This window comes from Buteo buteo, chromosome 26, assembly GCF_964188355.1.
Source record: "Buteo buteo chromosome 26, bButBut1.hap1.1, whole genome shotgun sequence".
Taxonomy (NCBI): Eukaryota; Metazoa; Chordata; class Aves; order Accipitriformes; family Accipitridae; genus Buteo; species Buteo buteo.
The window spans coordinates 14,095,632-14,122,801 of record NC_134196.1 but is presented as its reverse complement, the minus strand read 5'-3'; the positions used below and the strand labels follow the sequence as shown (position 1 = coordinate 14,122,801).

The window sequence follows — 27,170 nt, the reverse complement described above, 5'->3', positions numbered from 1 at the left end:
TAACAATCACAAGAAGTGGTGGGTCACTGGCCTCAAAATGAGGTTGCCAAACAGTGGACTATGTAAACACTGTGAATAAAAGGAAGGAAACAGGGATCATTTATTCTGGATCAGAGTCTGCTGCCTCTACTCATACTAAATATTAGCTTATCCTCTGAACATCCCAGCTGACTGCAGTAGAAAGAGTCCTGAAGTATTTTGCCTCCATGTATTAATTGTACAGCTCTGGTCCCAGTAATTTAAGTTATTGGAAAGAGAAATAATTTATTCAAAGAGAAGACACTTTTATACTAGAAGGAGCACAGCTCTTTTCCCTGAAGATTGTGCTGGTATAACCACATGAAAAATATATGCCAGCCCGATCCAATATGTGAGGTCTCCACTGGAGAATTCTCCTTGGTAGGGTAAGTTAGCGCATCTCAACCCTGCTCCTTGACCTGAATTATTTAAAGCTAGCTCAGATATTTCAGTACTCTGCCTATCTGAAGGGCAGCTGTTCAGTTGCAAGCAAACAAAATTTACGGAGACCAGGTATATGTGATGTCAGGTTAAGATTAAGGACCTGATGTTTATGTATTTTCAGACTATTTTATACCAGCCCCTGTGAAGGTATCTCATGATGAAAGTGAATTTTGAACACTTAAGCAAAAAAAATGTTACCTGATGGAGAAATGCAGCGGTTTCAAGTGCATTATCTTTGTAAGAATCAAGCTATACATATTTCCTGGCACTTACTTTGCAGAAGTTTGGGTGTTCAATCTGTCAGTGAAAAATCTGACAGCTCTGTCATTCCTCTGAGCTCCGTAGGAGGTGTTGGAAGAGGCTGTCAGCCAGCCAGGAGCTGGCAGATCTGGAGCCCCATTGTATTTCAGCGAACAATCTCTGTCAGACATAAAGGGAAGACATGCATATAAAAATAATTCCACAACTTTGTATGTCTGAAGAAGATTTACAATATTTACGTCCTAGGTATAGAATCACCCTGCATTACTCTCAAGCCAACATTGGCAACTGAAAAAACCCGTTCTGGTTCATCTTCCTTGTTTGCTTCTCCTCTATACTTCAGCCTGTGGTGGCACAAACAGCAACACAATGAACCAGCTCAGGGAACTGATTTGGATTAAAAACATACGGTTTTTTCCTGCTGGATTTGTTTTAATTCAGATCAGTTGCCAACTGATTCAACAGCATCCTCAAAAGGAATGGGCAGTGCTAGGGCAGGAAAGATTCTGTGAAGAATTATTTCAGCTAGGCAATAACACAAAAATGATCAAATTAGTAATTCAGAGTAGAACTTGAGTAGTTGTGATATAGCGTAGCATCATTTTTTCTGCTGAAGCTCTTCAGTTACTCTTCAACAACACAAGGTACAACTAAACTATAATAAAAGCAGAAGTGACAGTGCTGTGTTAAAACAAGTCCAATCATTTGGGAGTGTTGATCTGCTGGAGGGCAGGAAGGCTCTACAGAGGGATCTGGACAGGCTGGATCGATGGGCCCAGGCCAGTTGTGTGAGGTTCAACAAGGCCGAGTGCCGGGTCCCGCACTTGGGTCACAACAACCCCACGCAACGCTACAGAATTGGGGAAGAGGGGCTGGAAAGCTGCCCGGCAGAAAAGGACCTGGGGGTGCTGGTCGACAGCCGGCTGATATGAGCCAGCAGTGTGCCCAGGTGGCCAAGAAGGCCAACGGCATCCTGGCTTGTATCAGAAATAGTGTGGCCAGCAGGAGCAGGGCAGGGATCGTACCCCCATACTCAGCACTGGTGAGGCCGCACCTCGAGTCCTGTGTTCAGTGTTGGGCCCCTCACTACAGGAAAGACACTGAGGTGCTGGAGCGTGTCCAGAGAAGGGCAACGGAGCTGGTGAAGGGTCTGGAGCACAAGTCTGATGAGGAGTGGCTGAGGGAACTGGGACTGTTTAGCCTGGAGAAAAGGAAGCCAAGGGGAGACCTTATCACTCTCTGAAAGGAGGTTGTAGTGAGGTGGGTGTTGGTTGGTCTCTTCTCCCAAGTAATAAGCAATAGGAAAAGAGGAAATGGCCTCAAGTTGCACCAGGGGAGATTTAGATTGGATATTAGGAAAAATTTCTTCACCAAAAGGGTTGTCACGCATTGGAATAGGCTGCCCAGGGAAATGGTGGGGTCACCATCCCTGGAGGTGTTTGAAAGACATGTAGATGTGGCACTTAGGGACGTGGTTTAGTGATGGACTTGGCACTGTTAGGTTAACGGTTGGACCTGATGATCTTAAACGTCTTTTCCAACCTAAACGATTCTATGATTCAGCACCAATGCATAGAAAAATGGGAACCTTCAGAATAAAAGTAGTGAAGAAGCTAAGCAGAATTTTACTGAACACTCCTCTGAGATTAAAAGATCAGTTGGGATCAAAGAGGTGGACTCTTGTCTTTGCCGAATGACGGTTTTGCCATTTGCTTGACCAAGCCAGAATTTCACCCGATTTAGAGTATGTGTGTATTTTGCAGTGAAACAGTTTGGGAATACCAAGTTTATATATACCACAACTGCTACGTTACATCACACAAAGTAGCATTGTGCAGAGACCCTGCACTGTGAAACTAGTACAGTCATAGCAGCATCCGGCTGTACATTTCTGAGGGCACCTGACCTTTAGCCTTTCCGAGGGCACCTAACATGGTAATGTAACTTCCAGCTCTGGACCCAGCTCACTCATCTCTACTTTGGGGATCTTTGCACTGTGCAATGTAGGATATATATTCCCTGCTCTAAATGCAGGCGTGTTGTGTACAGATTTCCAGATACTCAGACTTACACCATCACCGTTGGAATGTGTTTGTAGCAAATGCTCTCAAAATGTTTGCTTTTTAATTCTTCAATTCCGTGCTGTGGAATTGAGTTGAGGCAAAATAAGATCAGCAAAATAAATAACTTAGAGTGTATCTTGTTACAAATGAAATCAGGCTAATCCTGATTAATTTCCACCCTTAGCAGCCTCACTGAAGTAACACTGATGTTTTGGTGAAGATGAGTTTTAGAATTGGTTTGTGTAACATATAAACTATGCTGTGCATAACTTTCAGTGGGGTATTCAGCCCAGTTGGCTGTGTGGCCCATAATACTTGATTCAGGAAATTTGTATTTCATGATTTTAGGGTTGTATTTTGAGTCTTTGTCTACACTCAGATATGTTTTGAATTAGTTTCTGCTGCAGTCAAGGTGTAGTACGCTAATAAGCAAACTATGCTGTGCTTTTTGTAGATGCTCTCCTCTCATAGAAATTACCATAATTTAGGAACACCTTCACTGAATTCAGAGGGATGAAATTATAGACCTGGAATTAGAAGGAAGTTGGACCCCCACTTTCTAAAATGGATAAATGTGTCCATTCATTCAGAAAAAAAGAATGTTTTCCTGTATTTTTGTCATATTTGTAACAAATAGTTGTAAAAATCAGCAACTTCTAGAGTTGCAGAAGATATTCTGAAACTAAGAGAGACCAAGGGATTTCATTGCCAGATTTGGTCACTTCTGATAAATATCTTTTCTCGATTTACTTGTACTGTGATAAACAGTACCTGATAAACAAACAGGTAATGATGAAAAACAGAACATTCCAGTAGTTGTCTTCATAAATTACGATTAAAACTGATGTATTTTCCTGTTGTGTATTGTTTCAATATTTGAACAAGGTGAATCGTGTATTCAGTACTCGTATTATCTATTTGAATTAGTGCAGCAGAAACAACTAATAACTCACAAAGTAAAATAATACTAATACAATCTCTGCGCATGGGAGGAAAATTAATTCCATTCAGTCCTTTTTTAATTGCTGCTGCTGGCTTCTGTGTTACAAAATATTCCTTTAGTTATTTAAGCTTTAAAATATGTGAGTTAAGTACAGTAAATGATTGACATGTTGGAATGTTTTTGTAACTTACCCTGGTAATTATTACTTAGCAAACTGAGTCTTCAGCACCAAATGAACAACCATGGATCAGCTTTGAAAGTAAATGGATAATTTCATCTAGGGAGCATCGTGAATTTGATATTAAAAAAAGCAGAGCGCCAGAATCTTTGTACCTAAAATGAAATGTCAGGTACTTGTCAGATTAATTCAGCACTGTGTGTGTTTAATCTGATCTTTGATCTTTACTTTCTTTTTGACCCTAATTGTTTGCTCTGCCCTGCTCCCTCTGCTGGAGTCTTGGATAAACTGAATGGCAAAATTGTTTCCTGAAAAGATTAATCATGCACATACTGTTTGCTTTACAAACGTTCTGCAGTCTAGATTTAAGTAAGTCTTTGATGGCTGTTTATATGACAGAATTGCCTACTATGTTCAGGAATAATGCCGGCTGTTTAAAATTACTATGTTACAGAGCTTCGGCAGTAATAAGCCAAATTTTGCTGTCTGTGACATTAGAGGAACCCACTGATAGGTGTTGGGAGTGCGGAACTTTGGCCAAAGCATTTTGTTAGTTTGTGTTGAATCCAGACATGGCCTATCAGCCTGGTTTGCTGGGGTCTGATGTTTGATATTCACCCAATGGGTTATGGGCCAATACACAACAGCAGAGAAGAGGTGTAGGCAGAGCCCTCCTGACCTTGGTGGATCGCCTTTGAGGCTTCCCTAAGTTCAAGGCACCCGATCCTTCCCATGGATATCTATTTACAATTGCAGTGGTTATATCTTCTGTAAGCAAAATGCGCTGCTGGAACAAGCACCACTGGTGTGCCAGGGAAGGCAAGGACAGTGCGAGGGGGACAGTGGGAGTACTGTCCGTTTACTGGCATAAAGCTCCTCGTGAGGGGCACAGGCACACATAGTCTCACTGCAGATTCTATTCTCATGCGACCACACAACATCATGTGCTTTTTGCAGGGTGTGTTTTAATACAAAGGTGTTAGGTCTCTGGAAACAATGAACTTCAATGTCAAGTAACAGAAATTCTCTGTAAAAAAATGAGTAACAAGCAGTCCTGTTTTAGCCTAGCATCGCTTCTGTGTTACTTTTTAAAAGTATAGAATGGGATCAGTTGCTGATAATTTCCTATCACAATTATTATTACATGGAATAATGAATTTTTAAATATTCAATTTTAGCATTTGTCATTATCAACATGCAGAAGGGCAGAAATATCCATGCTATTGCCACTTGTCATTTACTATGAATACCTTCATAGAGAGACTGCCTGCTCTGTTTAATGTCTATTATAAGTCTCTCTCTTTACTGCTTCTTCCTGCAAATCTGCCACTTTTTTTCCAGAAGATTTTTTCCAAATACAAAGATGTACTGCTTCAAATGTGAATCATTTAGTGGAAATACACATCTTAATCATAATTTACTATCAAGTCCTTCAAAGAACCACAGATGAAGTTTGAAGCTAGTTGTGAGAAGAAATGCTATGATTTAATTGTCAGGAAGTGCTTACAATGCTTATTTATGCATGCTCATACTCTGCCCTGTGCTGCTCTGCATGGGTGTATTAAACATGCAAATACATGACTACTGATTTTAATGTTGATTTTTGAAGATAATGTAATCTAGGACCATTAAAATGAAAATACAGTCATTGTTTTCTGAGGCTATTGACAGCTTATGCATCACCGTTTGGAAAACTGGTGTAAATGCCATGGGGTGGACAGTATGATCTAATGAAAAGGGCACTGGACAAATCATCATCAGTGTTTGGTTCTTCCGTGGCATATAACCTGCTGTTTGACATGGCATGTTACTTTGCCATTAGGTGTCTTATGTTCCCTTCTGTAAAATGATGGTAATTATTATTCTACTTATTTATTGAGACCTTTGAATGAAAATATGCTATAGGAATTTATTTATAAGAAATAGGAGCTACTAGTACTACAGTGTTGGCAAATAGATTTATCTACTTTAGGTAGCTGTAGCAGATAAAGTTATTTTTAATATCCATAGTGAATCATTTGCATTAGTACATGGCACGCACTTAATAGCTAGCATATTCTTCCATCGTACAGTGGATCTAATAAAGTATTCTGCCAACAGTAGAAATGAGTGCTGTGTTAAAAAGATAGACATAGCAAGGGAAGAGCAGTATTAATTCTCACCCCTTTTCATTATTTTATATTACTACATATAAGATAGTGTAAAACTTTGCTGTAAATGTATTAAGGAAATTGTTTTGGTTTAGGAGCTGTTCTCAGCTGGTAAGAACTCAGGGAGCGCATTCAGTCTATTGTCAGTATTTTTATGTGAGTCCTTTCTCTTTCAAAGACCTCCATAAATATAATCATTAAAACATCTTGTTGGGCTAAGGCAGGCCTAGAGGAATCATAATTAATAATGCTAATAATAAGTCTTGATCATTTTCCAAAAATCAAACAGGTTGCAAATGTTAAAAAAAAGATAGGCTACAGAATTCATTGTCTTTAATATTGGATTATTGTATTAGCCCTGCAACGGGTAGACAAGTTTGTACCATTCAGTATAGTAATTTAGCCTAGTAGTAGGTTAACAGGTTGGTGAAAGCCAATAGAAGCCTTGCATATATCCCAAGACAGATTTTTGTTCTCCTTTAAAAGAAATAAATATAACGTGGAAAACTGATCTTCCAAGATGAATAGTCACTGAAACATCTCTTGTAATAACAGCTAATAACAGGTTAGTAACTTGGCCTCCAGATTCATCTATTATATGTTAAGAACTAGTTCACTTAACTTGTTTTACTGGCTTTTGGGAATTCATTGTGAACTACTCACTTTTAAGATGGTAACTGGATATTTTTTCAGCATGCATATGCATGGGCAACAAAACTGGGGGGCGGTGCGGGGGGAGACCTGTTGTATTTGCCTTCTTGGACTCTGTTTTGCAAATACTCAGAATTTGCCCATATAGTCACCAAGAAAAAACAGATAGATGCATGGTGCAGCTTGCAATATTTTCCGCTCTTCAAAGATTTCCTCATAGATAGGATTCCTTTTGCAAGTCACCAGAGACACAATGTGGTGATTGATTGGCACAGAGTATAATTAAGATATCATTATAGTGAGCCGTGTTGCCAATGCAGTCATTGAAGCAAAAGTTTTTATCTCTTGAAAAGATAAACGTTTCATCTGCTGGTATGTTGCTTTTATAGTCAGCAGTTGGAAGCAGGCTGCAGGAATGCTGATGGGAGAACAGACGATGTGTTCATCTGACTGTTTGAAATAACCTGTCGCCTTTTCAGCACAGTACATCAGCTCATGGTGCAGGTAGTTTTCATAAAGTTAGATCTGGTAATATAGCTGTTTACGTTAGGAGCATTTTAAAACTCACAATATACTATTACAATGCCGCTCCTACTGACATTGGTGGGGTTTGCATGTGCTTCGGTGGGATATAGGAGTAGTTCTGTTACACTAACATATTTAAAGATTTTCAGTATTCTAATAATTTTAAATTTTTTGTCACTGTAGCTTGTAAGATCTACCAAGTTTGACAAGAAATGTTTGCAGTTTCAGCTGGTTTGGTTTTGACTATACATGCACAGGGACACAAAGGAAATTGGGGAATGGATCTGATATAAAATCAGAACCATTCCACTGAGGATAGTTAAAGATCTAGTACCTTGATTTTAATATTTTTCAGCATTACACTACAAATCCTGATGTGCAAGCCATCTTTCATCCCCTTCTCTTTTCTAGAGAGCAGATTGCTGATTTTGACAGGCTAGCACTGAAAGGAGAAATCAGAAAACCCATTTGATGCACTTTTTGGAAAGAAAGCCTTGCAGGTGCCGGACATAAGACACACCCATTACAATTGTTACTGGTTTTCATAGTAATAATATGTAAGCCTACAATTTACCAGCTAGCTCTTTCTGGCTGTTAGCTGTGCTTGATCTAGGTAATGGCCATAAATCTCATCCTAGCTATGTCTTCTTGGCAATATGGTCCAAAGGCTGGCAAGTTTGCTGAGAACCTCCTTTATTTGTCTCTGGAGCACTGTGAGGAATTTCTGCTCAGCAGCCCAAGCTTTGCAGTATTGCTCACATGAGACCCAATGACTGATTGCATTGCATTAACTCTTTTTGTTTGTCTCACTTCTCTGAACATCCCTGCAGAAGTAGCTCTGGGTCATGGGATTTCTCTCATAAGTCCCTTAGTTACTTCAGTGAACAAAAATTGGATTAAATGCATCCATGGCAATTCTGACCCAAAAGAGTATTCTGAATCTAAAAACTGTAAGCACAGATGAACTACTGCTTTGCCCGTGTAAGCCATGTGACGTTTTTAGGGAGAAATAATGTCGCCTATTTAGCCAACTGGTACAGTTGGAAGAAGTAGAGTTTTTTTATTTTTGTGCCTGAAAGTTTCTCAGTTTTTCCAGCTGTATCAGCTAGCCTAATCAAAGATTTTACCTCTTCCTATAGTAGTAGTCTCCCTTATATTCTTAAACCCTTATAGCTACAACAATAGCACATCACCAGCATAGACTGGGATGGCCTGTGTATTAGTTACTAGTCTGTTAAAAACTAGTTTGGAAAGACGTTATTGAGCAAATTTGGAAATAATTTCTGTTACCTCCACCATCCCTGGAGATATTTAAAAGACATGTAGGCATGGCACTTACGGACATGGTTTAGTGGTGGATTTGGTAGTGTTAGGTTAATAGTTAGACTCAATCTTAAGGGTCTTTTCCACCCTAAATGATTCCATCATTCTATGAAATATGCATAGGTAATGTTTAGTAGTTCTGTTGCACAAAAACATCTTTGTACTTTATGTTCCAAGAAAAGAATAATCTGGGAAAAAAGGAGCCTATGTAACAGAATGAGACTATTTAACTGGTAGGTTTGAAAAGAGCTAGCAATTGCTGCAGTGTAGATTGGGAAAAAGAAGAGGTTCTTCTCCATCCTTTGATGTGGAGCACATACTTTACCACATGAGTGGAGTCCAAAAAGGAGACCAGGACATTGGAGTTCACTGTTGGTAAATCCACCTCTGGGGTCTAAAGATGTTTTTAAGAAAAGTGCATGTATTATTTATTTTCTCATTGTGCATCAAAGCACGTAATGAAAGTCACCTTCTTTTATTCTGATCTTCTCAAGATATTAGGGTCTGGTCTGTAGATTGCTTGTGACAGGATCATCATGGGGTCCTGTGGGTGATACAAGCAGACAAGTACTGCCTACCACTGACAGAAATTAATACGCTAGAAGAACAGGCTTCAGGTTCCCTGGTCAGCCAGAGCACTGGTTAATGCTGGTTTTGTAGAATGCCCTAAATATATGTCTGTCTGTCATAAGATGATTCACTCCCATCTTCTGGCTTTTTAAGTCTAAAATGTGTTTTGGTATGTTTACAAAAACCCATTAAGACATGTGTTGAAAATCTCACAATCAAAATGATATTGTTAAAATATTGGGTTTATCTTAATATTCAGTAGTATATGATTCACTACCTGGATGAGTTTTTCTTTTACCAAATAAATCCATGTTTTTTTCCTTTGCCAGAATAAATCCTTTGAGCCTTTATCAAAGTGAAAGGGTAATAACCTGCTAAACAGTATGAAAGAATTGGGTGATAAAGTATTACAGTAAAGAATGAATTTAGTAAGTACACAGTTCTCAGATTATACCTTGAATTTGAAGTGAATGCAGAGACCTTACCCAACAGTGATTTGATAATTGTTGTAAAGTATTAACACATTTCCTTTATTTCAAAATCTCTACGTGAAGTATGTTTTTAGATTATACATTCTAAAATTCAGCAAAAGATCAAACATCAAAATTAACTATGCTGACTAAAAGCATATATTCTGTAATGTGAAACAGACTGTGAGTAATAAGAAGTAGATGGAATAGGAATAGGATGTCTACCCACCAAAGTACAGATACTTACTTACCTTGTAAGCTCTCAACAGCTGGAAGAAATAAAGTTATCTAAATACTGCCTGAAGTAGCTGGAAACTATAAGGGCCTCTACAAATATATATATATATATATATGTTTAAATAGTGAGGAGTTTTAAATTATCACATAATGTTTGCATAAAATATGCAGGCATCCAATATTTTTGTTTAACTCTCTACAGGAATTTTGATGTAGTTGCATAAGTCGTATCTTCCACACAGAATTTTATTATGCGGTCTGTTTACAGTTTTTGTACTTAATGCAAAGCAATTATAATGGTACTGTGGGGCATGGGGAAGACAATGGAAAACAATGAAAAAGCATGTTAAGAATAAAAAGGTATTTTATAAAATTTAGTCTAAAACATAGCTTGAATGAGCCCTGACAGAGCTGATATGGCTGGTTGTTTCCTGTGCCAGGAACTACCGTGGAACCCCACCAGGAAGTGTGCTACAGAGCAGGATCACATTACACCCTTGTTTTATGGTTCATTTCACTTATTTAATGCAATTTGAGAACCTGCAAAAAAAGAGCACTCTAAAAAGGGGATGTTTATTATTTGAAAATATGTCATTTCTTTGACTCAAGTAAGTTGGGGTTTGAGGACACCTGATGAGCCTAATGTAAGGCAAGGCAAATCAGTACGACCGTGCAGCAGGTTGTACAGCAAAAGCAAAATGTTCCCATATTCATGAAAAGTAAAGAATGATGCAGATAGTTTATATCTGTACACTTTTGCTTGTCTACTTCAGTATACCAAGTGTGCTACAGTGCTATAACAACAACAAAAATCGTAGTAGTTTTCCTTTACTACTCCAAGTAAATTTTAATACAGTACAGCGGTTTATTAAAATTATGTAGACTAAAAGGGTTGTTTAGTGTTCCAGCTGATTTATAGAGCATGATAAAACATTCCAAAATCTTTGGAAACAAGGAACATGCTACAGCCTGTATTTGGTTTGACAAAGCGGTGTTCATATGAAAGAATGTTTAACGTGCTAACTAGATAATGATTCATCAGTTCTGGCAGAGGAACTAATTTTTGTTAATGTAGTACTTAAAAATGTGTGGAATGAACAGCTGGATACCACAGTTGTGGCATGCCATATTAAGTCTCTGTCTGTTTTCCCCTACAGTGATCTCAGTATGAACAACATTACTAAGCTGCCCTCAAACCCTGTGCACAATCTCCGCTTCCTGGAAGAGCTGTAAGTATCATTGTATCCTTGATGGGCATAGTCAGCACTAGACACATTCCTGTGTTTGTCTCTCATACTTACTGTGGGAACCAGATAAAACAGTGCAGGAAAGCTGTCAGCCTGACACTTTTGGCACATGCGGAAACACTTAGTTGAAAAAAACCAATTGCTTGTGATTCTGGAAATGAACTTATAAAAGAGTTACCGTGAGGCTACAACTTCTCTAAGCAGAGACAGAGCCAAACAAATTAAAATTTTTAAACAAGGGCTGTTTAAAAGAGCTGGATTGCTTTTTGGAAATAGTTAAGCAGCAGGATATTAAAAGTTTGAATACTGGCTCATGTTTATTAAAATCGCAAGTAAAGCTATAATCAAAACCAAAACCTGCTGCCTTGTTCTGCCTGTGTCAAGGACAATTGAGTCCACATTTCATAGTATCAAGGCTTCTTGTCCTAATCACTTTTAATTACTGTTTCCTTACTCTTAAATTTAGCATCCCTGAAGGCTGACTGTAAAATGCAGAATCTTGCAAAAAGCTTAGTTACGCTATCTAGTACGTTCACTGAGGGGAAAAAGTACACTGCAGAAACTAGCTAATCAAGCACAACATCAAAAGAGGAAAGCTGGTTTGAAGCGATGGTGACTAACCAAAAGTGAAAAGTATTGTGCGTTCATGAGACCTGGATTTGGCAGTGACCCTAGTTATAATGGCCCAGGCTTAAAAGAAAATTTAGGTTCCTGAGGAGTGATGGAGACTCTGTAACTGATGCACCATAGATCTTGTGGGAAAAAGCTGGCACCTGCATTTGCATGAGTACCTCTAAAAGTTGATTAAAAGAATTGTCTGGGCATCCAGCCTCTTACGAAACGTGGTTTATAAGTTTTTAAAAGTGAAGGCCTCCTTTATTTATAGCATATTTAGCTGCTAACACACCATAAAACCCATGTAAGATATGCAAATTCATGGTGCTGCCCTTCTTGCAAAGACATGGTCTATTTTAAGCTATGAAATGTGTACAGTCCTGTGCAATTTAGGTGGGTATTGCACTGACAACTTTTGCTGTCCTTGCTATCGGTCATTTGAATTTTGCCACCTGGTCTTTCCAGCCGGCCTCTATGAAAAAAAACCCAAGAAATTAAAACCATTTTGTATTGCTAACTTTGAACAATACCCTATTTGCAAGCAGATTTTCCTTTCTTGTCTTATTTTTATTAGTGGTAGCATTTGTATTTAGAAAGCACTATTTCTTTTAATTCTTTGTCTTCCTTTACTTACTTCTTGTCTTTGGTTATCATTATCTGTATTGCTGTTGGTGCAGCTTTGAAATAACATACAGATATGGACATAACAAGGAGAGATGTCACACAACAAGTGTTAACAGTATCAAGTGTGTATGAAGTGAATCATGCCACAAAGACCCTGTTTGTGGATTTTTGCATCATGTTTGTGTTTGCTTGTCCAATCTGTCAACTGTAATAACCCTACTAAAAACTTCGAACCCAATGATTTCTCTCCAGCCATTAAAGAAAAGAAGAAAAACAGAAGTTTGGGCTTTTCCTGGAAGGAAATTCTAATACATTAAGCCAAGTTACCTTCACTCTTTCATTTTATGGTCCAAAGTTAGATGACCCAAATAGGGACACTTGCATCGCTGCTTGAGAAACTGTTCAGCAGTCTACTTCATCTTCCTGATAAAGACCTTTGAAAGTGTTCTTACCTTATTCTTGTGCTGGGCCTACTTTTTCCACCAGAAATATTAAACCATTATCCTTATAACCCTCTGTTCCAAATTAAGTAATTCCAGTCCTTCATTGCTGGTAGTATCATAAAAATATTTATTTCTTTACTATGTTTTGTTTTACATATACAGTCAGCTCCTCCATTCGTTTGACACAAGCCAATCGTTTCCATTTCTCATTAATTGTGATGCTGTTTTGTGAAACCCTCCAGTTTGTATTGACTTTTCAAAGAAGCATAGAAAACTGAAGTCTTTGAAGAGGTGAGGCAACTGATTACCTCTTCTTAATGCAGATTCAAACCCATTGTGCTGAGAGATTCTTCAGTGTTTAGAGGCATGTAATACAATTCAGTCTAGTATTACATAGAAAAAAATATAGACAATGGAAAGGGAATTGGATATTAAATTTTGAAGTAAAGGGTAACAGCCAATGGAGTTCCCATGCTCTCATATGTTCATTTCTGAGCAATGATTGTACATATGAAAATTATTTTGCCCATCCAGGCATTGCCACATGATTTTTATTCCCAGCTTACCTAGGAATTCTGTGTTTTGTTTATGTTGCTTAGTTGAAGGGGACTATTGCAAAATATAACTTGGCCCATAATGCAGACATTGTAAAAATAAGATATTACATGACGTTTATAACAAAGCAATGTTTCCATGAAATTAAAATGCATCTTAGTAATATCTATCTGCTCTTTGAAATACAACAACAGGAGCTCAAAATGCATTTTTTAGGGTTTTTTAGTGTTGAAATAAGTGTTACTAATCCCTTTATTAGAGGTCTGCCTCAAAAATCTAATAAAAGCTAACAATTGATCCACTGAGTTTTAGCTTAGATGTTATGTCCTAGGTGCCTGGTTTGGCAATACTGATAAGTCTTTACCACAAAAGAACAGAGATTTTATTAAGACAGTTAAACCAATTGTTTTGACTCCAAAGCAAGGATGGATAAGCCAGGTCTGTCCAGCCAGTTCTGACCTTCTAGGCTGAATCTGATTCACTCTTCCAACCAAGATTAGACACCTCTGCAATCAGCATTCTTGTAATCCTGATGATCATGCCTGGTATTTATCCTTAACTAAAGAGTTTGATCACTGAAGTACAACATATGAAACTATGCTATATTTTTGAGGTGCGTGTTCCTCTAAAAATTTTGGAAAACCTTGCGGTAATTTGAAAACTGAACTGTTCAAGGTCTGGAAGAGTTTAGTTTTGAGCAAGACCTTTTATTTGTGAAAATGATGGGCCTTTCAGGCCTAATTTTCTCTTAAAGTGCATATGATGGAACTCCCACTAAGAAAGAAATATGCTTCAGCTGCTTGATTATCAGCAAGTTGCTCTGCATGAACTTGTACAACACCATTAAGTCAAATTCTTCATTATAAATTCAAAATAACTGCAGATATTTATCAGTATGACTGAGTCCAAGACTCAGTCTCATGTGGAGTATTTCTAGATGTATGTCATTGTGCAATATGTGTAGAATGCCCATATTAATAGAGTAGTAAGTTAGAGTAATGCATGAAAAAAAGGTTTTTTAGAAAGTGTAAAGAATTACCTAGGGTGGGACTCCTATATAAGAGTTTAAGAGGCAACTACATCTGAGTCTATGTCATAGACATATCATTTTGTGATTAAGAATACTTCAAAGCAGTGCCTGAAACTGTTTCATTTTATAAATTAGTGTCTCTATCAAGAATGAGGAAGAAAGCCAATAATAATTTAAAACTGTTTTAATCAGACCTAACTACAAATATCTCCAACTAGATATATCTCCACACATACATACATATGCATATGCATAAATATATGAACACACACCCACACATGCACATATACAAGGCTTTTATTTTAATTTAAAACACTAGAACATTCCACAGATAAGAAAACTCCAAGTGATTTTTAGTACCTTGCTATTTTTCAGCAACTTAAAATAGGTGTTTTAGTAAAACATCAACAAAGGACTGTTTTATTACAATTATTTTACCTACAGAGTAAACCAGTTCCAAATAACTTCCATTTCACAAAATCAAGCAATGAAACCACCTTAAATTAATTGCAACCTACATACAGGTGCAAGAAACTTTACTGACACCCATGTTATTTCTTAAAATAACCTTGAAGGGAATTAAATATATGTACAAAGTTTTTCAAATTGATCACGGTATTATTACAGCAGTTACTCAGGCAGAAGTGCCTTTAAAAGTTCATTTTACTACAATACTGAAGTGCAGAATTACAGATACAATACAAAATAGACATATTATGTGAATCTCACCATGATTTATGTGGAAATCCCTTTACACTGCAGAAGTGGTCAAGAGGCCACTGTATACATGAAAATGCAAGTCCTAAATTACCAGACACAATCCGTTACCATCTGTTCTTATTTATTGTTTTCCCTTCTCTCTCTGTTTGCTCTTTCTTCCTACAAAGAGGTTTTCAAAGCTGTTAATGGGAATTAGGTGTTCTTTTCCCCACTGACTTGGAGTGGTGGGACTGAGCTCTCTGGTCATTTACATCTTTGAAAACTGAGAGCATTAACTCTTGGGGTGTCGTACAGTCTTATTTTTGTGCTAGTGCAGGCACATTATGGCCAGCGCTGAAAACTGATTCTGTACTTTTCACTATTATGTAAGCTAGTATAAAACATGAAACTGCTGCAGCCGTAGTCCAAAACTTTCTGGAGAAAGTGGGGGAATCTTGTAATTTACTTCCACAATCTTTGGACAGGATGCTTAAATACTAAAATCTTTCCCAAAGATTAATCTGCATAGATTTAAAAACCTCCAAGGCAAAAAAGTAAAAATACCTGCAACTGACATGTACAAAAAAAGTAAAAACAGAGTATCTATTGGCCTCAAACTGTCCACACATGCTTCTTTCCGATGTCACTTAAATATGTTTTATAGTTCTTGCACAGCAGGTTTTAGTGGAGCTGTTCGTGGTGGAAATTGGCTTGCGCCACCTCCGTCAGCTAAAGTTTCAAGAACTTTCACTGCTAAATGACTTACAATCCCATAGGTAATTTCAGAGCTGCACACAATCCAACACGCAAGTTGTGAATTCGATTTCTTCACATAAATTGTGAATTTGGTTTCTTCACTTCAAACATGCATACATGTAGAGACGATCTGTTCAGACTATGCCACTGTGTTCGATACGTGGTGTTTGTCAGTGAGAGGTACCTGGCACCAGCCAGGCAAGTGGCCCATGGCACATTGTAAATTCTGTTGCCATAAGACAGACTTTGTTGATAACTCAGGGCTGTGGCTCCCCAACTTTGCTTTAATACAGCCAGGGAGATACTCAAAGTCCTGACAGAGGGAAGTGCAGTGGTCATTTTGAGATTAACCGTACGTTGGTAAAAACAGTGAGAAGATGTTTGTATAGTTAATCAGTTGGAAGCAATTACAGTAGTTTTCTCCTGTAGTTTTTGCATACACAGTTAGTTTGATTACCTAGAAAAGAACAAACATAAACGCAGAAGCTCCCTACTGTATGGAATAACAACTTGTAACCTTTACATTCACAAAACAATGGCCCTGATGTTCTGGAGCTGTCACTGCCTTTTTTGCTGTCCCTTTGATGCCACCAAAGTGAGCAACAACAAAGAATTCTCCCATGTGGATGTGTCAGTCTGACACCCTCCAAACTGCCCTTTTTGCTGTCTTATCAAGAATGACAAGATGAGGAACAAAAAAAAAAGAGAAACAACAGAGCAAATGCCTTACTAAATCAGAGCTACTTGCATTGCTTGTTGAATAGCTTGTGCTGACAGACAATTATTCTGGAAATGTTAATGCAAATTGCATGGAGCAACCTTGACATGGGAACTGCTGTGCATCTGTGGTGTAAAGGGGCAGAATGGAAGAAGATGGGGGAAGGAAGAAGATAAAAGAGACATGAAAAGAGTAAGATATGCATGCAGGAGGAAACAATAAATGTTCTAGGTTGATATCCAAGAAACCTTGTCAGTGCTGCTGCGTTGCTCTTACTGAGTGTGTGTTGAAGTTTATTTTTGGCTTGTAGCTTGTAAATGCTTTCTGGAACTTGTAATTTGTTATCCGGCAATATTCGTTAGGAACTAGTTTAGAATATCAAAAAAAAGTCATAGGAAGAGTTTTTTGTGTTTTGTGATCAATACAGATAGTGAAATTATACTTAATTAAACTAAGGTGAAATGATGCTTTATTAAACGTGCTATATATCTGTAGAACCTGAGGCAGGATTTTAATTTAAGTCTTACACATTCCGTGTGTACTGCAGCAGCAAGTATGCAGAAATAATTTCCTTTTTTGTCGAAGGAAGTTCAGCTTGTTTGTAGACTGCTTGATTTCAGTGCAGTGAGCGCTTCTGATACCTACACTGTTCAATTTTCCACTTGCTTAGGTTCATGGGTGAAGTATTCAGCCACTATCACGTTTATATCCAATAGATTGGCAAGCACAGTAAAACCAGCTTCTTCTCTCTTAGTTGTTTTTTTTGAATTTCCAAACAGGAGTAGCAGTAATTTCTCGAGTAATTCTTTGGTGTTGCTTCATTGTACTACTCAGAAAACAGTAGTAACCTCAAAACTTGGATCTACACAATTTGTATCCTTTGCCTATCACACAGGAATGACAAAACAGCTAACACATTTTTCTTTATTGATAGTTTGATCGTAGTGTGTTGTACTGCAGTACACTTCACCCAGTTCCTGTTATTAATGATTATTACTATTAGTTCTTACCCTTTCTGGTGATACTGGCACTACTGGGATAAAACAAAAACTAGCATCAGAAGTGTAAATGACACTTGGAAGACCCAGCCTAGGAAGTGTGATCTATATGATCCACCATTTGTTGCTGCATCTTGCTGTAACATTTAAACACTGAGACAGGAATTTTAACAAATTTAAGATTACTCTGGGAGTAGTGATTTGGTGACAGCATTCTTTAAACACAGAAGTAAAGTTACGTCTCTCACTGGTTCTATCCTCGGGATCGACTGCTGGGAATCGGCGTGGGATCCCCTGGCTGATGCTGCAGTACCTCCCGACAGCTGGCCTTGCTGCAGTCAGAAGGCAGGTACCTGGCTGCCGGTTTAGCAGAAGGGCCCTCTTGGAGCCCTGTAGAAGGACGCTGCCTTCTGCAGCGCTGAGAGCAAAACAGCTTGTTCTCAGCACTGGCCACGGACAGCTTCATGAAGGGAAAGATCAGTTGTCTTTAGCACTCGTGCCAGGTGCATAAAGAGTCTCTGCCTTTTGTAAGTGGAGAAAGAAATAGTGCATTTTAGACCGTATCCTTAACTGACAAAAATCTATGATCTGTTTTATCAAAGCCAGCTCAAGATCAAATACACACTGATTTCATTCCAACTGCTTGAGGTCAGTTGGAGTTATTCCAGTTTACACCCTATGAGAATTTGGCACATGCATTTTAAAAGCCAATTAGGCCCTAAAGCAAGAGCAGATTGTGTTATATTTGAATTTCCAACTAAACTGTAAGTAGCAATAAATATAATATACAGCACAATTACAACTTGCACACTCCCCTCCCCTTTTTTAAAGAAAGGAGAATATCTTTACATTTTCTTCTTTGATCTCTCTGAGCATCAGATTTTTTAATATATCATTTGACGCACATTTCTTTTTATATTACTATAATGATTACAGTTTTAATTAACATGACAGATTGAAATATAAAAAGGTAATTAAAATACAGAGTAACATTTAAATTCCTAGTCTAACAAAGTAATTCCTCAAAAACATTTTGAAATATATATGTTGATATCATCCATTAATTAACTAATAATTAACACAGTAATTAATCATCTGTTAATTCATACATTTCTATTGCATTGGCCCAAGAATAATCACTAATAAACATCAAATTAAACTCTTACCTTGAAATTTTAGTTGACTTTGGGTAAGTGCTTGATGAGTATCTGTATTGTCAAAGCTTTTTTGATGTAAGAAGCAAGAACATTTCCTGTTACCTATTTCTGGGTGTATATGTAAGCTGAAGAAAAATATCATCATAGAAATATATAAATTATATATAATGGTTATATATTTACATAGTTGGACTAAATATATGTGTAGTTGTGTGCTTGTGTATCTTTGATTAAGTTTGACAGGAAACAAAATTAAAGTAAAAGATTCAAGATTGGTAATTCTTCCTTGAACAAAGGCAATTTTTTATATCCAGAACAAGCTGTTTTAGAAAAAGATTTGAACATTTATGTTTTCCTGTTATACTTCCACGTTGTTCTTCCACAAACAGCCATTTCCTTTATTAGAAATGCAGGGAATAGTTTTAGGATTGGTACTAATGCTACTTGTACAACTCCTCAGAGAAGAGTAAATTGCTGGCAAATACGATACTAAGGGAGGATGCAAATGAGAGTCCTATTTCTACTTGTGTCAGCACAAATTTTTCCACAGACATCAATGAGACTAAGATTTCACCACGGATCTTTATCAGTTATTCAGAGCAATTATGGCAGTTAGAGAGGCGGATCAGGCTTTTAAGAAAGAAGTTTCAAATTACAAAAGAGAATTTCTTATCTGTACCCAAGGTATAAAAGACAATTCACGGTTACATGAATTTTAACGGAATATTCTACATGGCATGCTAGTGGTTTAGCACCAAATTCAGGAAGGTTAGTACCATATAGCAGCAGAACTGTCCCAACTGCTGGGGTTTTTCACTGTCTCAGGCCTTCTGTACTTCCAATTTATATTCACAAAAGCAAAGACTTTTTTCATCAGTCTCTAGGTTCTTCTATATTATTCCTTTTCAATTTTCTGTCTGGAGAGTTTGTTAGTCATAGTATATAATGTAGCAAATGAGGAATGAAACGTCTGTTTTCCAAGAAAACAGGCAAATATAAAACTGAGTTGTGACATTGTTGATGTTAACCTACTCATCTTTAAACATATATATATATATATATATATATATAACCAAATTCAGGATAGCATTCTCTTAGCATGTGCAGTCTTTGCTCATTCTTTAAATAAAATCAGCAAACCAGTTAGTGAACAGAAGTAAAATGCAAAGTCAAAGGGACATCAAGGCAAGATAGTAGTTCACAGAATTATTATTGTAGAAATCCCTCAGTATCTTTGCACAGCTGAAGGATGATCTTGGATTGCATTCACAATTACATTCTGCATAGGATATTGCAGTATATGTGGATTGATTAAATATAATGCAACACAAGTGGTGCAACAATATATAATCTAATCTGTATTAAAGGGCATGCACTGGCACTAGTCTAGAAACATTGAGTCAGTCTGGTATTGTTATTATAGTTTACTGGCATAATAATAAGAGTCCAATATATTTATCATAAATTTGAGTGTAATGAAGTTCTACTTAACTGTATCTGTTCTGAAATAGAATTATGACAGATTTCACTGGATTTTCACTTCTTAATAGTGGAGCTTGTCTCCTTTCACACTGCTTATTCCTGTCATATGTTGAGCCACCCCAAGATCCAGAGTGCCATCTATTCTCCTACATTTCAGCACCTTGCAAGATTTGATCAGTAACTTGTTCCAAAAAATTCCGTTGTGCTATTCCTGTTAGAACACAGCATGAATATGAATTAATGGAAATGTTATGCTTTTTTCCAAAGGAGACTATTATCTTCCTTTCACGTCCTTCCTATAGGTTTGATACTGCTAGATTTTGAAATACACTTTACAGGTGCTTGTTCAGCATTTGCTGGACTAGAACTTACTCAAGCAAAGAAGAAAAGCAGTCACTACCCATATCATACTGTCACTGTCTGCTGCAGACAATGAGGAATAGCTGGGTTAGATTTGCCACGGCTTCTTTCCACAGTAAGTGGAGAGGTGCTTTCTTTGTTAAATGCCACAGTTTGTTAGCTGTAGAGAGAAGACTTTTCAGTGTTTCAAGTTCACCTTCCACCCCAGCAAGTAATGAGGAGACACTCGGACCCAGGCAAGGCTTGTCCTGATGCAGAAAACATGCACATACAAAGCAGTTTTGAGGTGGCGAAGAAAAATTATTGTACTAGAAACATAAAGAAAATAGTTGACTGTGCTCAGTCACAACTTCATGTTTATTTGCTTCTTGCTGAGGAATGAAGTTTTTCTTTTCAGACATGAGCAACAATTGAAAGAAAACAAAAAGTTTCTGATCATTTTCAGAGCTTTCTGTGGGTGTCTCATTAGTTGTGTTGACTTTGGGAATGTTCTGCTGACTTGGTGACCACCGTTTCTCAGAACTATGACACTACATGAGAGGTCAGAATACACCAAAGGGGTAAACAGATGGGGAACACTCAAAGGAGAGCCCAGACACACCTTTTTTTAGATCCAGCCATAGGCCGTGAACCTGACCTGCAGCACTGCAGCTATTCCAACAGTGAGCAGAGATTGCCAGCTGGGCTGAACTGCGTTGAAAGATATTTTATAAAATGCTGCCATTTAAAAGAATGGAGGCAACATGCTTTTCTCTAAACTCATTTATTTTACATCTTTTAGAAAGAAACATGCAGTAGTATAAAAACTTAGTCTATGCTTAAGCCAAAAGTATCCTAGTATTTTGACTCCAACAGTGGCAAGAGGCAGGTACTGAGGATAGCATGTGGTAACACTTCCCCATAAACTTTTCCAGCCTCCATTAATTTGCAAGATTATATGAAGCAGTGTAGGTATAATCTAGTTCTAAAATCATATAGCTCCAAAAGTGTGGTCCAAAATCAGAAATGCTGTGTACTTTTGATTACTTTTTCATTAAAGAGATGTGATACATTTGAGCCTGAATGTACTTAATGAGATATTCCTAAAATAATGTCAGAAATGGTGGAAATAAATAACTTTTAAAAATTCAAATTCAAAGTCATTCAAACAATAGAAGCCAGCTATTTGGTTATGTAAGTGCTATAAACAAGCTAGTTCATTCCGGCTCTCAGAAATCATTAACTAAATGCTGAACTATAGAGACAGATAGTATGTCCATCCTCATCTGTTCAGGGAAAGCAATATTTACCGATCCAGAGTAAAATCACTACCCAAAGTCCATCCAAAGTTCAGTACAATACTGGGCAGCTTCCCTCAAATAATTTAGGGTAATGGAAAACAAAATCCCTGAGGTGGAGAAGAGTAAACCCTGATAGGTACTTCATAGATACTGTAGTGTCAACAAGGGGATTAATTTTCCCCTATGCCAAGACTGAACATAGAAACACAGTAATAGCAGGAAAAAGCTGCAAGGAAGGTATTAAAAATGGTCAGGAACAAATAAGCCAAACTTAATGAGCTTTGCAGCAGGCCTTAAAGAACTGATGTGCTAACTTTCATCCCAGTATATTGGAAGAATTAGACAACGATCCAAATGAATCGGTTTTGCTGATTTTTGCCAAATACCACAATGCTGAGGAATTCCAACCACACACCTACCACAGCTGGGAAGATGCTACTGTTGTGCCAGTGTTCAGAAGGGTGCCATGGAGAGTCTTGGGAATAGATAGGTGGTTTGCCTGAAGTCAGTTCCACAGAAAGTCATGAAAAGGGCATCATGAGAAAGAATTTAATATGGTAACTGAAGGTCAGACAACATCATTACATAGAAAATAATTGTTGCCAGATGTCTACCGTTTCTGACATGGTCAGTTTGCTTCGTGAGAGAACTAGACAGGCATACATGTATTTTGGCATTTGTGATATATTTGATGTAGCCCTCTACTGAAATCTGTAAAGCTATACATGATGAGCATGATCTTCTGCTGCATAAGCAGAGGAGTATTATATAAGATAGTATTAATCACTGACTGCAAAATTAGTGAGCGCTCTTTCCAAACTCAAAAATATTCAAAGCAGAACTTCAAGAATGACCTGAGGTTTGAAAAACTCATAAGGAGTAAATGCAGAAGCTGTCTCTACCAAAAAGAAGATAAACATGTGGTTTCATCTGTCTAAAGTGTTTGTACAAGACATATTTAATAATTGAGAAGTTGTGATCTAGAAGGAAAAGAAGCAGAATATAAAACAAGGGTTGGAATCTGAAACAAAACAAAAGGAAAGAGGAAAAAATTACATCTCAGTTTAGTAGTGCAGGTAACTATCACTCAGAACAGCTCAGGAACATGGCTCAGCATCCCTCGCTTACAACTTACCGTCTGTCAGCTTTGGATATTCCTCTAAAAGGTGTTGGAGCTGGGGCCATGCGTAGGGGTCAGGCTCTTAGGCTGGTATATTGTGGGTGGCTAGATGGAACTTACAGTCAGAATGACAGCAGTTTAATCTGGCAAATCTTCTCCTGAAGCCAGTTTGACAGAAGACCTGGCCACAAAAGGAAACAGGGAAAAAAAACGTGTAGCATGTACATGTATAAGTGTCTCTCTGTCCTTAGGTATTTCTTTCTAAATATATTAGATATACATTACAGCTGCCATAAAAATGTCTTAAAATTATGATAGTACATTTTCAAAAAATGCCAAACATTAAGTCTTACCACAGAAAGCCACGATGATGCTCTGAAGCTGGGAAAAGTGAGTATTACACATTGAAACAAGACTTTAAAGCTGCATAGTGTCCCAATTAAATTGCCACAGTCCTGCATTTGCAGCAGGGAGGAGCGTGCTTGGTAATTGTCAGAGCCTTCTCCAGGAGCTTTTAAACAGGTCTGATTTTCTCAGCTGGCCCACTTTATGAAGAGTATTCCAGTTCAAACAGGCGGTATGAACACGTAGTGTGTTTAGCAGTTTGCATTGCGATAGTTAACAAAAATTGCCGCAACACAGCCACACTTAAAGAAGGGATGGTGGCCTGAAAGAGCACCAGCTTGAGTCTTTAGACGTGTGGGTTTAGTTCAGTTCTCTGCTCTTTATCAAGCTTTCCATGTGACACTCAAAGCAGTAATTTACAGCTCTAAGTGAAAACCTCAATATCTGTACCTACTTTTTTTCCAGTAAAGTTTTGCAGACGCCTCACTTTCTGGTTCATGCCAGGCTCATGTTGAGACTCATGTCCAGTCATGTCATTAAAATAACAGATCAAAAGGGTGCTGTGGGGGTGAAGTCTTTCCAAAAAATCATATCCTAAGCTGAGATCAGCATTAGATAGGTCCTGAGCCTCTACTAGTCAGTGATCCACAAATGGCATTTACTTTCAGAGACCCAGTCTGGTGTGCTTGACCTAGCACACATCTGCTTGATCCAGCAACAACCCAAAAGTCATTGCCATTTTCATTCAGAATGAAAGCCACTCACACATCTGAAAAAAAAAATAGACTCGGCCTGTGAGTGCTTCACATTGGAGCAAGAGTGACCCAGGTTTGGTTCACTCATCTGCCTGCAGGGATTCAGGCGCACGTGCCCAATTCTCAGATGTCTGAACGGCAAACTCCAGTGTACTCCAAAGTGAGACACAAGCTCAGCAGCTCTGTCTGAAGCTGAGTGCTTCTGCAGAGCACAATTAAATTCATTAAACAGAGAGAGGAAGAGCCACTTGCTTGGAGTTACAGGTCACATTGCTCAGCAGGTGTGTGTGTACAGGGAAGAGCCTTTTCCACAAACTGGAAACGCCTGAAAAGTCTTTGGAGCTGCGATCTAGAATCGTGTTTTCTTTCTTTATGGCCCAATTTATATGTTTATTTTTTGCATGAAAGAGGTGTCTAAGGAGGTGTGCTCGGGACCCTGTAGTTAGCTTGAGGCAACTAAACTCCAAAGGAAGACTGCGTTGAAGGGCCAGTCAGTGCTGGATCTTTGGGACTGCAGTCATAAGCAGCCGGCCTTTGCCATGAACAGTACTGGCAACCCTGGTGCCTACTTCAGTGCTGTAGGTTCCTCTCTGCCAGCTTGGTACCTCAGGCATTTTCTGGATCTAGTCCTGTGGTCTTTCCTAAGGGGCCAGAGGCCAAATCAAATGTCAACTCTGTTATCACATCAGCTGGTCTGTGGTAACTGTCTGCAATTTTGGTGTGCAGTATCTTAGCTGATGGGAAATATCACTTGCGCTTGGCTTAACTTGGTCTGCAGATAGGAGAGGGTTACATCATATCAACCTGCATTTGTTGCCAGCTAAGAGCAGACACTATGGCTCTACTGACACGAAGTAACTTGACGGGGAATCTGACCCCTGCCAGTCAGTTTTCCAGCTAGGGTACAGGTATCATAGCACATTCATGCCGACCTGAGATGTCAGGAGGCTAAATGTAAGATTCTGTGGAGATGCACTGATGGGGAACATGGAAATACCATTATTTCACATTGAATGCGTGAGATCTTTCCTAGGCATAAACCTTACAGAATGCGGTCTTTTTTTGTCAGAGTTAACATGCTTAACAGAGGTATTTGTTGTACTTATATAGGTCTGTAAAATACTTTCAGGTGTTCTGAGAAGGAATACGTAATAGAAGTAGGGAAAAAAGCCCTACAAATTTTAGCAAATACACTTTATGCCAACCTATTACACATCTGCTCACAGGAAAAATTATGATTCCACCAGTACGGCGGTTTTATGTGTATTTATTTTAAAATGAACTGTGGCCATTACTATGTGGATATATTTTGATATTAGTGCAAATGAGTTAAATGTTCACAGACATCATACATGCACAATTCCAAAAGTGCATGCCTGTAAATCCAGTGATGCTAATTGTTGTCAGTATATCTGTATTTTAGTTGCTGAGATTGCTGTAATCCTTAGAAAGAACAACATGAAGAATTCAGTGTGCATTCTAAACCATAAGCTTGATTTGCAATGAAATTGCATTTTGTCTCTGCAGTCCAGCTGTCAGTAAATCAACTGTACAGTTAACGGCTTCTCAGGTTTTTTTGCTTTTAAAAGTGTATTAATGACAAAACAAGGCTATTAAACTACTGCCTCTGGCATCAGTCACTCAAACATAGCTGTGTTGCACTTTTTAACAACCAAATTAATTCCACATGAAGAGAAAAAGTATTCACTCTTTTCCTTTTTCAAACTTTGCAGACGTCTTGCAGGAAATGGCTTGACATACATTCCTAAGGGAGCATTTGCTGGCCTTTTCAGTCTTAAAGTGCTGTAAGTAAACTGTGTGTTGTTTGATATATTTCTGATTTCCTAAATGCTCCAGGGAACTAATTAACCAGTGAAGTTTTGATCAAGTAAATTACATATTTTGATCAGCTCATTTTGAACAATTCAATTGAAGTGAAGATACATATGAACATCATTAAATCTTTGTTTTTTCATATAGAAAATATCCTAAACACAAAGGTTGGAAAACATTAATGGCATTCTAAAAACAACTTGCTCATCAAGTAGATGTCTCTGTACAATATCAAAGGTAAAAATTGGTTTGGTTAATAGTTTCTTTAATTGTCTCAAAAGTTCTAATTTCAAGTCTAAAAATCTTAGTGAACTTTTCGTGATCACACAAAACTGGGGGTAAATTGCCTTTTCCTTTTCTTGAGAGCCAGGGGGAAAAAACCATTATTATAGAACACCATGTAATTTAAAATGCAGTTTGTATTTCATATCTCGTTCTTTGCAATGTAATTACTATAAGATAAATTATGAAAAATATGACAAAACCCTGTATTATTTGGAGCAATAAGACAGTACATATGGTTACTAAAATTATTAGCAGGCCACATCTCATAATATTTATACTAGAGGGTATCTTTGCCTATGTAAAGTTCAAGAAACTGTATTATTAGCAAGAACACCAACCTCCTGGGCAGCATCAAGCCAAGCCAGATGCTACTGTGAGAGTATACAAAGCTCTGCTGAAAATATATGTAAGTGGGAAAGAAGTATGAAGAGCTTCCCACTCCATCTACTCTTAAGTTGGCCAGCTGTAGCTCTTGTTGGCCTAAGGAGATTTAGGCCTGCCAAAAATGATTTAGTTTACAATGTGCCATCGAGTATGCCTCATTTTGAAGGCAGCGTGTACTACTTCAGTTTTACCCACATAGAATCCTTTTATATATGTAGGAGTTGGTCCAAACAAGGATATTAGGTGGTGTGAATGAAACCGTATTCAAAGGGAGGAAAAGATTCTTTTGGAATGAAAAGTGATTTTTCAATCTTTGCAAGCTAAGTGATGTGATATTTCAGAAAAGAAATTTGTCAGGTAATTGCTAGAAACCTTCCATTTGAGAAAATTAATTTCATTGGGAAAAATTCAGCAGTTTTTACAGAGGTAGAATTTTATTCAAACCAAATCATAAACTCCTGATACAGTCAAAAGTTCTGTTTGCCATAGCAGCATTTGCCCGAGTAAGGATTTCAAGAGTCAATCCTTCACAGCTTTATCAGAATAAGAAACTGCAGCAGTTCAGAAGGAAAACAAAATCAGTACATGAGGATGACAATTTGAGAATCACTGGAGGCAATTAGGATCTCAAGCACTATTGAAAGCAAATCA

The 27,170-nt window shown here is 37.9% G+C and overlaps 1 protein-coding gene across 2 annotated transcripts in view; it reads left to right on the top strand.

Annotated features, from left to right (window-relative positions):
- Positions 1–27,170, top strand: part of LGR5 (leucine rich repeat containing G protein-coupled receptor 5) — a 93,681-nt gene that overhangs the window by 28,149 nt on the left and 38,362 nt on the right. For both annotated transcript variants that reach the window (XM_075057879.1, XM_075057878.1), the window contains exons 2-3: positions 10,991–11,062; positions 25,751–25,822. In XM_075057879.1, coding sequence (XP_074913980.1) covers positions 10,991–11,062; positions 25,751–25,822 — 144 coding nt within the window. The remainder of the gene's footprint in view (positions 1–10,990; positions 11,063–25,750; positions 25,823–27,170) is intronic.